Here is a 15,334-nt window from a genome sequence, read left to right on the forward strand (position 1 = left end):
GGGTTAAGCCTCCCCACAAAGCTATTGTGTACCCCAATTGTACAAGGAACTAGTAAAAACAACATCCACAATAACATAACTATAAGCAGCGAGTTTACGTCCGTTTGGAAATCTCCATCACCTGTATTTATCATGGAGATCATAAAGAATGACCACAAACAACATAACTAATCCAGAGCATAATTCAGAAGATAGCTGAAAACTAAAGAAAACCCAAAGAATGGCCATATATAGTCATATAATCTCCAAGCATAATATCAAAAAGTAATATTCAAATAGGATCCAAAAATGAATTCATTCGTGGTCATATAAAATTTAATGAAAAACTGAAATAAAAGTTAAATGTAGATCTTAGCGGGACGCCTTCCTACCATCTTTGTCAGATTTCCAATCCAATCTAAAACAAGCAATCTTGTTAGCATTTGGACGTGACTTCAACCAAGCCATCGACTCAGAGTCATTTTTGCCTTTAGCCGCTTTCAAGTTCACCATCTTGGCATCCTTCAAGAAGTGTCGCCAACACTTGTTGTTGGGATTATTACTTGTGCAGCAGGTTGGAGCCTCCTTTCTATTGATAATCTTCTCATGTACCAACTGCAGTTCAAGTAAAAACCACAGCCCGAAAGCAAAATGTCACTTTATTATCTGATGGCACAATCTCACTCAACATGGTGGCTTTAAATCAAGGAGTCCATCATACAAAATGGCATCCACATTATACAGATTACAGATCATGTAATTGGTGAAATAAGCAAAAGCATGCAAGGAAACTACCATACCTTTGGGAATTCACTGCTGGAAGATGACATTATAGATAGGGTCTGTGGATGTCCTTTATGCAATGAAATATCTAATAGTTCTTCAGTACCCACTGAAGATTGGACCATTTCAATTTTGAGACCACCGCATGTAGAAAGCAAAATTTCTCCAAAATCTTCATGGATGATGATATTCTGAATTGGCCAAAGTAAGCAAAAAAATAAAAAAGTATGAGACGTGGAAAATGAGATAGAAATGTTAAAATAAAAGGAGACTATTACCTTGCTGGTGCGCACAACCAGTTTCAAGCCTTTATGGTCGAACTTCCCAAGAAATTCTCGCAACTTAGGAAACCAAAGAGGCTCAGATTTGAGGTTAAGTTTTAGCTTCCTATCTTCCATTGGTGCAAATGAAAGCTTGACCTCCTTCAAACACTTAGGATTCAGAAAAGAAAAGGGGAATTTATCACCTTGATACTCAAATGAAAGAAGATTTGGAGTATCGATCTCCGCTTCCTCTAGATTCTTGCAACCTCTTAAGACTAGTCTGTTCAGCCGATGACTTCCAATTCTTATATTCGTCAACTTGAGGCAGTTACTTAGCTCCAGTTTCTCTAGGAGAGGAAAACTGAAGAATCGACCATGAAACAGGTTGTTTGTCATTCTACTGTCTTCTAGTTTCAGCCTTTTCAGAGACTCGCAATCTTTCAAGTTAATTTTGCAGGACACTTGTTTCTTCCCAGAATACCAAAATGCTTGAAGACTAGGAGCTGTAATATCTATCCTCTTGAGTACATTGCAGCAGTGTACCTCAACCCTATCAAGTTTAAGAAGACTTGAAATGTCCAAACAACTTAACCCCGAGCATTGTATGAGTCTCAAATCATCAATTAGAGGGCAGCTGGAAATGAGATTCATAATTATCAGTTGATCAACACGAAGATTTCGCAGATATAGCTTTTGCAGATGAGGAAGCTTTATAATACTGCAAGTTTCAAGTTTACAGCCTTGCAGCCTTAATCCAGTTATTCCTTCTGCAGCAAAGACGTTCTTGGGCAAAATGTAGCGCCTAGTTCCATTCACATGAACATGGAAACCTAGCTCTTTTGCGTTATTTTCAACTGCAAGTCCAAACCACCGTTCCATATGATGAACCAATGCTGGATCATAGGAGGTTAAATGTAGAACAAATTTATATACGCCTAACTTACGATCCAGGTGGCTCTGGAGAGACTTATCAATAAACTGCTTAAACACCTCATTGCAGTTCTCCATACTTTGAACTCCCTCTAGTTCTTGAAAAGTCCGTTGGTCGAATGTCAAAACAGAGAAAGAGGTCCACAAGTCCCTCCACCTCTTAGACAAGATACTGGTTCGAGCAGCATCTTTTGTACTACGAAGGAGAGAGAGGATGATATGGATGACAGTATCAGGCAATTGTGAGATATAATCCATGGATGCAACTCTTTTGTCCACGCTATTTGAATCTTTAGCAGTTTGCTGCTTTTTAAGCTTAACGTTCTTGTCAATGATACTAAATTGTTCCCTCTTTCGTTTTCTGTGAGCTCCAGATGCTTCTGCACACAAATCAATAGCACAGGTTTTATCATATACCGTGCTAGAGATTCTTTTCCTTTTACTTTCTGAAGGTACTCTCAGATTCTGCAGGGCTCTCTTCAACATCATCTGTTCACTACTTGGAAGGGACCTAATTGCAAAATAGTTCATGTTATGACCAAAGAGTTTCCATACTTAAAAAATACTGTTCAAGAAAAGAAAAATTACTACCACACACACAAACACAAACAGACACAAACAAAAAGCCCCATTTACTATAGATGGTTGTTTGATCTCTCCGTGAACATAAAATAAAATAATCAGCCAACAAAATTCAGACTAACTTACAAGAAAAACAAACATAAAGATCCATAGGGTTTTTGCTTCAGATTGCAGGGCTTCAGCCCAATGGTTACAGAATCTCACATCCCATACTAGAACTATGGTCCTTGTTCATTGAGAGTATTGCCACCCAATAACAAATTTCACAGAAATAAAAGAAAACAGTCTTATCCGCGATTACTGTTCATCCTCAAAAGAAAAATCAAGAAATTCAAACAATGAACGCACTTTAACATCTTAAAAACTCTTAACAACTCTTAACAGCAACCAAAATAAAGTTCATAACTTCATCAAACACATTATTTTCCATGTAAACCATATCGAGTTAGGGCAACGATATGTTTCCATAATCAAGTTCAGTTCTTGATCATCTAAATAGTAAAAAGGATAAGAAAAACTCAAAATTTAATGAAATAAACGAGTTTAAGAGAAGCAATTGCACCAAAACCCAATAGGGTTCTAAGTTTTAACGTATAAAAAATATGAGAACAAGATTCACTGATTCAGAATTTAGATATATATATATATATATATTCTCGCAACCAAACAAAGCATCAATCTTCGACATGAAATCTAATATGAAACAAAGGATCATCGAATACCAATCCAATTGAATACGAGGAAGAAATGGGCAAGGAGACGCAGGGTATCAGAATTGCGAAAATTACCTTGTCTGTGGTCTCCCCAAGAAGAGTCTCTGGGCGAGTCAAACCGTAGCCAAGGGTTTTTGCGTTTCTTTAAAAACAATTCAACCGGCATGGTATTGGTTGATTTTTCTTTCCCCTCTGCATTACGTTTCACTTTTTTTTTCTTTTTTTTTTCGAAAGTACGTTTCACTTATGTAGTCTACGTTTTTTTAAAATAAAATAATAATAATTTTAATGCTTGTAGTTTATATAATTGCAATCAAACTCTTGTTATTGCAGTCAAAAACATAAAAAAAAAAAAAAAAAAAACTTCTGCACACATGTCACACTATTGATATAAATGTAGGAGTTCCTACTTGCACGATAAGGAAGAAAGCATTTTCCTATTTTTTTTAGTTTGCATTTGAGGTTAAGTTTGTAACTCCATCAATTATTTAGTGCTTGATAGGTTTTTGTGCTAAACAGAAAGATTAAAGTCGCATCAACTAAACGTCACAAATATTCAATAAAATTCCAAATTGGACCTTTACTTCTTGGTGAAGCAAAGATCAGATCCGAGAAAGACAAACAAGTTCTTGCTGGCATTAGTTAGAACAATTTGTGTTTTGTGAATGAGGTTTACATACAATTTCTCTTTTTCCAATTTAAACTATTATGTTCCATAGCTAGAAAATTTAAAATTTTGACATTTTGAGTTACTTTGTGATTAAAATACTCACAATTTAAAATTTTAACAATTTTGACGGTATGCTTATCAGGTATGTTATGGTTCAAAAATGACAAGAACCAAAAAAATCAAAATCGTAAAGTTTTCACTTGATGAATCAAGATAGATTCTTTTATATTTTCTTTTATACAAGCAATAATCTACTTTAAACTAATCTAAACTATAGAGAGGGAATTCGAACTCGGATGCATAGTGGAAAGCCCATTTGATCTAGGTAACTTGGCTAAACCCATATCTATGAATAAGATTAAATATAAGGTGCTGATTTTCCCATTTCTCTTTTGTGGAGTAAACAAAAAAGGAATGAGAATATATAATTTCCAACAAAACAAAAAAAGAATGAGAAAATCAACTTCCTAAATATATGTTCTTTTTGGTCAAATGGGATTAAACAAATTTGTTGCCTAACACATAATAGTAGTTGGATTTTCTCTTTTGAGGTTAAATATGGGGGCAAAAGCCCAAACCAAAACAGAGATAAAGGCCTAGCTTGATCACTACAATCCAGATCACAATTCAGCCCAAGATTTGCCAAGACTTTCAGCAGCTTTCATTTACTTCCCCCCCTAGACGTGGCAAAAGCCTGTGCAAGCACATGAAGAATCTGAGTCATGAGCCTTTATCATTGTTTAAGTTATTATTTAGGTGTTGTCCTTCGTCACGCCAAGGAAGTTGAAAGACTTGAATTTATATCGTTGCTTAAATTCTCAATGATTTATTAATGATATGATAAAGATAGCAAATATAAAATAAAATCCTAATCTCTTACAATATTTCTTAATAACTCAGAGCTGTTATAAAGTAAGAAGTGAAGTCCACATGAATAAAGTAAAGGGATATTAGTCAAAAGATGAAATTATGATGTTAGGATGAATGATGATGTTGGGAGAAAATGTTGAAGATGCATCCACGGGAGGTCATTCTAATTGCCTATAAATAGGCTTTCTCTTAAGTTGTAAAATACATAACCAATTAGAAGAGAAGAGAGTGAGAGTCAGAAAAGAAAAGAGAGAGTGAATTATATTTGAGAAGAAATTCTGTCAGTGTAAACACGACAAAGAGAAAATATAATTCCACTCCCAATATACTTCCAATATTTAGTGGTACTTCTCATACTCTCTGATTATTCTAGTTCTATAACACGTTATCAACATGATAGTCTCTCATTTTTATTTTTGAATTTTTCTCAGCTCAACACTATGTGGTTATTTCTCTGTCTCCTCTCTGTCATATGTCTACTCTCACTTTACTACTACGACAACATGCAAACTTTCTTTTTTGTGTTCTCACAATTTTTATGTTGTTTCATCCATGCTTGTTTAATTTACTTCTTTGTAACATAATTTGAAATGGTGTGGTTTTATACCCCATCCTGTTATTTTATGGTGGTGTAATTCTTATTACCCATCACGTTGTAACACCAATTATCGTAATAAAATGATGGTGCGATCTTAAAACCCATATAATATATCTTGAATGGTGGCGTAGCTATATTGCCCACAATATATAATATGTTATATATTTTATATATTTTAGGTGGTGGTTTTTATCCCCACATTTATTTTATTTATGGTATGGAGTAGGTTTATTACCCTACGGCAATATTTATTTAAAAGTATGACGCGAGTTTATCGTCCACACAATTGCCTTTACTTTTATTTAAAAGTATGGAGCAGAATTAGTGCCCATACCAGCACGTTTACTTTATCGCATATTTACTTTTACTTAAAGTATGATGTGGAATTAACCCTCATACTTTATGAATTTACTTTACCGCACATTTACTTTTATTTAAAGTATGGTGCGGAATTAACGTCCATACAGCAAGCAATTTACTTTATGAATTTACTTTACTGCAAATTTAATTTTATTTAAGGTATGGTGCGAGATTAGCGTCCATACAGTAAGTAATTTACTTTATGAATTTACTTTACTGCACATTTAATTTTATTTAAAGTATTGTGCGGGATTAACATCCATACAACAAGCAATTTACTTTATGAATTTACTTTACCGCACATTTACTTTCATTTAAGGTATGGTGTGGGTTTATCGTCCATACCAGCAAATTTATAGCACTTTATTTTTATCATCAATTAATATACCTGAATAATAAGGGCCTGGAATTCCTATTAATGAGTGGCTTAATGTCCCAGATCCTGAGCCTAAAGTTTCGAATAGCAAATTTGACAAAACTGGAGTTTGCTGCCTTGGATATTTCTAGGGACAACTATTTATCATGGGTCCTGGATGCCAAAATCCATCTACGTGCTAATGGCTTTGGACAAACAATTGTAGATGAGAATGATGCTTCGCCTGAAGAAAATGCAAAGGCCATGATCTTTCTTCGCCGCCACATCCATGAAGCGCTGAAGAGCGAATATGTGGTGGTTGATGAACCGTTGGTTATATGGAAAGCTCTAGGTGAAAGATACGATCATCAGAGGATGGTGACTCTCCCAAGAGCTAGATACGAATGGACTCACTTGAGATTTCAAGATAGTGTTCGAGTACAACTCTGTTATGCACAAAATTACCTCCTTGATGAGGCTATGTGGTGAAAATATATCTGAGGAGGATATGCTCGAAAAAACTTTGAGCACTTTTCATGCTTCAAATGTCCTCATTCAACAACAATACAGACATTGCGGTTTCAAGAAGTACTCGAAACTTGTATCTTGCTTCTTGTTAGCTGAGCAGAATAATGAGCTCTTATTAAAGAATCACCAATCTCGCCCAACGAACTCAGCACCACTTCCTGAAATAAATGTTGCATCTTAGGAAGTAAATGCTACTTCATCTCATGGCAGTATCCACAGACGTGGGCCAGGGGGCAAGCGTGGCTGCTGATAAGGAAGCAGAAAAGATCATGGTGCTCGTTCAGATGGTTTAGGTCCAAGGAGCAGTCCATCCACGAATGGCAAAAATGCATCCCGTAATAAGGGAAAGGCACAGACGAGCCATGTGCCTAGAAATGTTGAAAGCACTTGTCACAGATGTGGTGCAAAGGGACATTGGCGCATGCATGTCGTACGCCCAAGCATTTGACGGATCTCTATCAAACTTCACTTAAGAACAGGAAAGTGGAGACAAATTACATTGATCATGCTATATTAGATCCGCCAGCCACAAATGGCTCATCAGAAATATCGCGTCAGCTAGACAAGACGCATCTGGATGTTTCTGATTTTGTTACTGAAAGAGGGAATGAAGCTTATGGGTCCGAATTAGATTAAATTTCTTACTGTACTATTTGTATTATCTGAAATTTTGTTTAGTTTTCGTTTCAATCCAATTAAAAGTGGCAATGTTTTCTTGTTTATTGATTCAGCTTCTTTTATTTATTTGAAGGCATGGATATAAATTATGGGTGCCCTCAAAACAAAGGCTATGACAAAGATATTTGTCTCACAGACAGCGCGACTACACATACGGTCCTTCGAGATCGATAGTATTTCTCAAAATTGATGCTTACAAAAGCAAAGGTAACAACCATATTAGGTCCTGCAGATCTGATTGAAGGCTCAGGAACAACCCAAATTATGTTACCAAATGGAACAATACTGTCCATTCAAAATGTCTTGTATTCATCTAACTCCAGAAGAAATCTGTTGAGTTTCAAAGATATACGTTTGAATGGCTACCATGTTGAAACAAAAAATGAGAAAAACATGGAATATATTTGCATTACCTCTAGTGATACCCAAAAGCATATACTGGAGAAGTTTTGTGCTCTCTCATCAGGGTTGTATTATACAACCATACAGACAATTGAGGCACATAGTGTCGAGGACCAGAAGTCCATTAACTCAAATGCTTTTAAGCTTTGGCATGACATGTTGGGTCATTCTGGATCCACCATGATGCATAGGATCATCACCAACTCTAAAGGAGATCCTTTGTTGACTAAACACATTATGTTATCAAGTGACATCCTTTGCTAAGCTTGTTCAGAAAGGAAGTTGGTGATCAAACCATCACAACCGAAGGTTGATGTTGAGTCTCCATAATTTTTGCAGAAAATTCAAGGGGACATTTATGGGCCTATTCATCCTTTCTGTGGACCATTTCGGTACTTTATGGTCTTAGTGGATGCATCTACCCGATGGTCACATGTTTGCCTTTTGTCCACTCGGAATATGACATTTGCTAGGCTATTAGCTCAGATAATTAAATTACGAGCCCAATTCCTAGATTATCCCATTAAGTCAATCAGACTCAATAATGCTGGTGAATTTACATCTCAGACTTTTGATGACTATTGCATGTCACTAGGCATTGACATTGAACATCATGTTTCCCATGTACATACTCAAAATAGCTTGGCAGAAGCTTTAATTAAGCGTCTTCAGTTAATAGCACGCACTTTGCTAATGAAGACAAAGTTGCCAGTTTCTGCTTGGGGATATGCCATTTTACATGAAGTATCACTGGTACAGTTGAGGCCCGTAGCCAACAATCAATGTTCTCCAATACAACTCGTGTTGGGTAATTAACCAAACATTTCTCATTTAAGAGTTTTTGGTTGTGTGGTATATGTGCCTATTGCACCACCGCAACGTACTAAGGTGGGCCCTTAACGCAGATTGGGAATTTATGTTGGTTTTGATTCACCATCTATCATCAGATATTTGGAGACCCTGACGGGTGATATTTTAACCGCACGGTCTTCCCACTATTAGGGAGAGAAAAATCTGTTTTTAAAGAACAATAAGGCAAACTAGTTCTTGAAGAACGACATGAATTATCGTGGGATGTACCCATTTTGTCTCATCTCGATCCTCATACTGCTTAATGCGAAAATGAAGTGAGGAGGATCGTTCACCTCCAAAGTATTGCAAATCAGATGCTAGATGCATTTAATGATGCAGCAAAGGTGACGAAATAACATATCCCAACTACGAATGCACCTGCAAGGATTGATGTCCACAATAGACAAAGCAATGTGTCAGCAAATAGTTCATCTGCTGCACGCTTGAAGCGTGGCAGACCACTAGGCTCAAAGGATTCAGTTCCACAGAAGAGGAAGTTGATGGCCAAAATGAATCTAAATGAAATAAATGAAGAGGCCACAATTCATAATTCAAATGCCCCCCAAGAGGGACAGGTACTTCCTGAAAATGAAAATGTCATTGATGAGACAAGTGCCCCTGAAATAGTCAATGTACTTGAAAGTCAAGAAATCTCCATAAATTATACATCTATTAATGAATTGTGGAATAGGAATGAGATGATCATCGATGATATATTTGCATTCTCAGTGGCTGCTGAGATCATGAAAGATGATGATATTGAGCCGTGCTCTATTGATGAATGCACATAGAGGCAAGATTGGCCTAAGTGGAAAGATGCAATCCAGGCGTAATTAAATTCTTTGAAAAAAAAAAGGAGTGTTTTTGGACCTATTGTTCCAACTCCACCCAAAGTGAACCCTATAGTTACAAGTGGGTATTTACAAGAAAGCGCAATGAGAAAAATGAGATCTCAAGGTATAAAGCGCGACTCGTTGCGCAAGGTTTTTCACAAAGGCCTGGAATTGATTATGTGGAAACATACTCTTCAGTAATGAACACAATTACGTTCCGTTACTTAATAAGTTTGACGGTTTTAAAAAAACTTGAAATGAGACTCATGGATGTCATTACTGCATATCTGTATAGAGAATTGGATACAGATATATACATGAAAGTCCTAGAAGGACTTAAGCTGCATAAAGCAGCCAGGAATAAACCACAGGGCATGTTCTCAATTAAATTGAGAAGATCATTATATAGGCTAAAACAATCTAGGCCAATGTGGTACAATCGTCTTAGTAAGTATTTACTGAAGGAATGATACACAAATGATCCTATTTGCCCATGTGTGTTTATTAAGAAATCAGAGTCTGAATTTGCGATAGTGGCAGTATATGTCGACGACATGAATCTGATTGGAACTTCTGAAGCGCTCCAAAAGACTGTTGATTACTCAAACGTGAGTTTGAGATGAAAGACCTTGGAAAGACAAAATATTGTCTTAGCTTACAGATTGAACACAGTGCTAATGAAATTTTGGTGCATCAATCAACTTATACTGAAAAATTATTGAAACAGTTTGGCATGGATAAAGCCCACCCACTTAGCACTCCAATGGTCGTTCGGTCGCTTGACACTAAGAAAGATCCATATCGTCCAAAAGAGGATGATGAAATGGTCCTTGGTCCAGAAATACCATATCTTAGTGCAATAGGTGCTTTATTGTATTTAGCACAATGTACCAGACCATACATAGCATTTTCAATAAACCTCTCCAACAAGGCGACATTGGACTAACATCAAACATATTCTACGATACCTTCGTGGGACAACAGACATGGACTTATCCTATTCCAGTGAATCGACCAACGCCCAGAGTATTGTTGGATATGCTAATGCAGGATATTTCTCTGATCTACATCAAGGACGATCACAGACTGGGTATGTATTTACATGTGGAGGAATTGCAATCTCATGGCGTTCAACGAAACAAACGCTACTGGCCACATCTTCCAATCACTCAGAAATACTTGCCCTCCATGAAGCCAGTCGTGAATGCGTTTGGTTAAGGTCGGTGATTCATCACATCCAAAGTACATGTACCCTATCCTCAGCAACATACACTCCAACAATTCTGAATGAGGACAATGCAGCTTGTATTGCTCAGATCACAGGAGGGTATATCAAGGGTGACAGGACCAAGCACATATTACCAAAGTTTTTCTACACACATGAGCTCCAGAAGAGTCAAGAAATCAAAGTCAGACAAATCCGCTCAAGCGATAACCCGACAGATCTCTTCACCAAATCATTGCCAAAATGTACATTCCAAAAGTTAGTGCATGGCATCGGATTACGACAACTCTGCAAGCAATCAAGTTGGAGCATGCAAAATCAGGGGGAGCATTCAAGAGTCCTCTAACACATGACATATGCGTGTTGTACTCTTTTTCCTTCGGCTAGGGTTTTTCCCACCAAGTTTTTCCTAGCAAGGTTTTAACGAGGCAACATGAGCGCATTAACCTTATGTCCCAGATAAAGTTGTACTCTTCTTCCTTCGCTTATGTTTTTTTCCACTGGGTTTTTCCAAGCAAGGTTTTAATGAGGCAACCAATCTAGGGACATGTGGTCTTCAATGGGGAGTGTTATAAAATAAGAAGTGAAGTTCACATGAATAAAGTAAGGGGGTATTAGTCAAAAAATGAAATTATGATGTTGAGATGAATGATGATGTTGGGAGGCCATTCTAATTGCCTATAAATAGGCTTCCTCTTAAGTTGTAAAATACACAACAAATTAGAAAAGAAGGGAGTGAGAGTCAAAGAAGAAAAGAGAGAGTGAGTTCTATCTGAGAAGAAATTCTGTCAATATAAACACCACAAAAAAAAAATATAATTCCACTCCCAATATACTTTCAATATTTAGTGGTACATACTCTTTGATTATTCTAGTTCTATAACAAGAGCCGATTCATTTAATTTTTCACACTTAAATTGACTCATATCTTGTCGTACATCAGCTGTTTGACTGAGCGGTCTGTCTGACCAGCGCAAGCAGCCACCAATTTTCCAATGTTTTTGCGCACATTTTGCTAAACTCCCACTCTTTTTTATATAACTTGGCTTTCTTTACTTTCTTTTGTACTTTCAATCATCAGTCGAGCTTTCAGTTTCAGAAAGATCATGGAGTTCTACATGCAAGTCGCTTTGATTATAGTCCTTTTTGTGTTTGGTCCAACAACTATATTCTCAAGTTCCTCTGTGAGCTCAAATGGGCTCTCAGAAATCCCCTTCAAGTTACTTGATTTTGCCCAGAAACCTCAAGTGTTTGATTGGATGGTGGGAATCAGAAGGAAAATACATGAAAACCCAGAATTGGGTTATGAGGAATTTGAAACCAGTGAGCTGGTCAGAGCAGAATTGGATAAACTGGGTATTGACTATAAATACCCAATTGCGGTTACAGGTGTTGTAGGGTTCATTGGTACCAGAAAACCGCCTTTTGTTGCAATAAGAGCTGATATGGATGCTCTGGCTATGCAGGTTTGGTTATTATGAATTTATAAAAGCCTGAAACCCCATTCCCATCCTTTTGTTCTGAACTTGATAGAATGTTTTTATAGGAAATGGTGGAGTGGGAGCACAAGAGTAAAGTTCCTGGGAAAATGCACGCTTGTGGGCATGATGCTCATGTCGCAATGCTTCTTGGTGCGGCAAAGATCCTTAAAGAACATGAGCAAGATTTACAGGTTTGTTTTGTTGAACTTGTAGTTAATGTTTCATTCATTTTTTAGGAAATATTACCTTCTGTGGTTGTTCACTAGTTACTCTACAACACTCCTGACTTTAATTGGTAAAAATTACATACAAGAATTAGGGGATTAGGAAAAATCTTTTGTCCATGCATTGCCATTGTAAACAAGGAGGAAAGCAGGGAGGGGTAGTACAAAATACATGGCGTCAACACAGTAATAACTTCCGGACGTCTGCTTAGGAGAAAATATGTGTATTTTATATGGATAACATGTATAACGGCTTCATAGGTTATTGCGAATTTTATTATTCTCATAAGATAGTTATTTTCTGGATGCCTGATATCATCCAAATTTTGTTGTCTTAACAGGGAACAGTTGTTCTTCTATTTCAACCAGCAGAGGAAGGAGGAGCAGGGGCTAAGAAAATGATAGATGGCGGAGCATTAGAGAATGTTAATGCTATTTTTGGGTTGCATGTTGCAAACCACGTACCTATAGCTGAAGTGGCCTCCAGACCTGGTCCTTTTTTTGCAGGAAGTGGCTTCTTTGAAGCCACAATAAGTGGAAAAGGCGGTCATGCAGCCATTCCTCAGCATGCGATTGACCCGATACTGGCAGCTTCAAATGTGATTGTCAGCTTGCAACATCTTGTTTCACGTGAAGCTGATCCACTGGACTCACAGGTAAAACCTGTTACATTCTTATGTAGTGTGAACCAATCTTATTACAATTTCTATGGAGTTTTGATTCCTTGTTTGGGTTCTTACTTAGATTGTTTACACTCGTCCGTTCTCACTGAAAAATTACGATAACTTGATTGGAATATAGATGGCACTGCTTGCTGCTTGCTGCTTGCTTTTGTTAAACAATGATAACTGAGCACCTACTTTAGATTCATCCCCTTGTAAAATGACTGCAGCACTAGTTATTAGAGTGGTGTTCTGCATTTTGGTGTGCGGTCTAACATAGTAGTGACCGTCTGAAACTATCCCAACTGCATTGTTTTACAGTCTTTGGTTGTATAGAAATAAACTTTGTGATAAGGAAAATGGCAACACTGAGATACAGAGGAAGAGCTTTCCTTTTTATGGTGGAGTGGGTGTTGCAGGAAGACCTAGCGGTACTTAAGGTATTCGGAAGTAGATTAAAATCACAGACCTGTCCTGCCTACTGCCATTAATGAAGATTGAAGAGGAAATGAAAGGAAGAGAAAAACCTCATTTTTCATTTTCAAATATGCGAGGCTATAAGGGGTGGTCAGACATTAGATATTTAATTACTCTTTGATGATGCGAGAGTATTATCAAATATTATTGAACTTCTCTTGAAGAGAACTGAAGGAATCTTATCCTCTAGCGTCAACTTTCAAACATTTTGTTCACCAATTTCTTATCCTCCATCTTATCCTTTGGAAATTCATGTCATTTGTGCTGCTCTTGTTAGAACTTGGTGCATTTGCATAAATTATTGGCTTCCTTAATTCATGATTAGCAACGTTATTTATTTTGTAAATGCTCTCAAATCAACTAAAGTATATATTTTCAGGTAGTCACGGTTGGAAAATTTCAAGGAGGTGATGCATTCAATGTTATTCCAGATTCTGTCAGAATTGGTGGCACTTTCCGTGCCTTTACACGGGAGAGCTTAATGCAACTCCAGCAGCGCATTAAGGAGGTCAGTCAAATCACACATGTAATATGTATATTATGAAAGGATTGATTAATTTCTTTGTTTTCTTGAATATATTCAAAGAAAATAATTAGTTCAGTACTTAATTATTTTCATATTGATACTTTGTTCATTTTGGTTTCGTCTTCAAGTGCTGTATAAATGGTTTTTCTTCTAATACAAACAACCACACGTTCCAAAACTTTGGCAACAAAAATCTGATTTGCTTCTTTTAACAGGTCATAATGGGACAAGCTTCTGTACAAAGGTGCAGTGCAACTGTCAATTTCCTTGAAGATGAGAAACCTTTGTCCCCCCCGACCATAAACCATAAGGACCTGCAAGAACACTTCCAGAATGTAGCTGGAGATATGCTTGGTATCCACAGAGTCAAAGACCATCAACCATTGATGGGATCTGAGGATTTTGCATATTACCAAGAGGCAATACCTGGATATTTTTTCTTGCTTGGAATGGCAGATGACAAACTTGGACCTCTGCATATGCCACATTCACCTCACTTCCAAATCAATGAAGATGCACTTCCTTTTGGTGCTGCACTTCACGCTTCTTTGGCTATTAGGTATTTGCTTGAACTCCAACAGGAAGTTCCTTTGCCAGCACAAGAATACCATGATGAATTATAAAGGGCTTAGTGACTAATTTGTTGGTTCAAACATTACCAAGTCTTCATTGAGTATTGGAGGATGAGATTCATATTGCAGCAACTGTGCACCAAAATGATTCTTTCCTAGGTAAATTATACACAAATATACCAAGGTTTAGCTCCCATTGATGTTGTAATTTTGAGATCATATTTGTCAAATAAGTTGGATGATGCTCCGCGATACACGCATTTGCCAATAATAATACGATCTACGCACGGTGGTTTTGGGTACCGTCTTGGTATTCTCTTTCTAAACCGATGGTCTTCCTCCCTCCGTGATGAGAGTTCAGAAATTGTACAACGATGAGCATTTTGCCTCAGACCATTATAGAGGCCCCTGCACTAGAAGGGATTCTACATGAAGGGCTCAAACTTGGAGACATAATAACAGCATGAACTATTATTACACAAGTACCTATTTTGTCTTTCTCTAGGCTGCAGGCATTTCGTTAATGAGGTTTAAATAGAGAGAAAGTTAGAGGGGAGGTCAATCTTTTCAATATATTTTATCCCCCATGTAATATAAACTATGTTCAGATATATTAAGTAATCAAGAGCAATTATCTCTGCATCCGAATTCCCCATGGCTTCATTTGAAAAAAAAGGGTTATTCGTAGCAACGGTCCCTCAACTATGCTCCGAGTTACATTTTGGTCACTCAACTCAAATATTAGTTGCAGAGGTCACTCAATTGGGTGTT

The 15,334-nt window shown here is 37.1% G+C and overlaps 2 protein-coding genes across 2 annotated transcripts; one reads left to right on the forward strand and one right to left on the reverse strand.

The window, feature by feature from the left end:
* On the reverse strand, positions 204 to 3,489 carry LOC18781776 (putative FBD-associated F-box protein At5g22720). Its single transcript, XM_020560490.1, has 4 exons — positions 3,326 to 3,489; positions 1,041 to 2,466; positions 780 to 953; positions 204 to 594 (listed from the first exon to the last, which is right to left on the reverse strand). The coding sequence occupies exons 2-4, from the start codon at positions 2,442 to 2,444 to the stop codon at positions 352 to 354; spliced, it is 1,821 nt and encodes a 606-aa protein (XP_020416079.1). The 5' UTR covers positions 2,445 to 2,466; positions 3,326 to 3,489; the 3' UTR covers positions 204 to 351.
* On the forward strand, positions 11,554 to 15,203 carry LOC18782973 (IAA-amino acid hydrolase ILR1-like 4). The gene is made up of 5 exons (XM_007215323.2): positions 11,554 to 12,087; positions 12,168 to 12,293; positions 12,668 to 12,982; positions 13,845 to 13,973; positions 14,207 to 15,203. The coding sequence occupies exons 1-5, from the start codon at positions 11,728 to 11,730 to the stop codon at positions 14,612 to 14,614; spliced, it is 1,338 nt and encodes a 445-aa protein (XP_007215385.1). The 5' UTR covers positions 11,554 to 11,727; the 3' UTR covers positions 14,615 to 15,203.

Source organism: Prunus persica, chromosome G3 (assembly GCF_000346465.2).
Source record: "Prunus persica cultivar Lovell chromosome G3, Prunus_persica_NCBIv2, whole genome shotgun sequence".
NCBI lineage: Eukaryota > Viridiplantae > Streptophyta > Magnoliopsida > Rosales > Rosaceae > Prunus > Prunus persica.

Bases quoted from the DNA above. Each gene is read 5' to 3' on its own strand.
- LOC18781776 (XM_020560490.1), bottom strand. From the start codon at position 2,444: ATGATGTTGAAGAGAGCCCTGCAGAATCTGAGAGTACCTTCAGAAAGT. The intron at 954-1,040 runs GTAATAGTCTCC...TGGCCAATTCAG, and splicing joins TGGTTGTGCGCACCAGCAAG to AATATCATCATCCATGAAGA. The intron at 595-779 runs GTATGGTAGTTT...CTTGAACTGCAG, and splicing joins CCAGCAGTGAATTCCCAAAG to TTGGTACATGAGAAGATTAT.
- LOC18782973 (XM_007215323.2), top strand. From the start codon at position 11,728: ATGGAGTTCTACATGCAAGTCGCTTTGATTATAGTCCTTTTTGTGTTT. The intron at 12,088-12,167 runs GTTTGGTTATTA...ATGTTTTTATAG, and splicing joins TGGATGCTCTGGCTATGCAG to GAAATGGTGGAGTGGGAGCA. The intron at 13,974-14,206 runs GTCAGTCAAATC...TTCTTTTAACAG, and splicing joins TCCAGCAGCGCATTAAGGAG to GTCATAATGGGACAAGCTTC.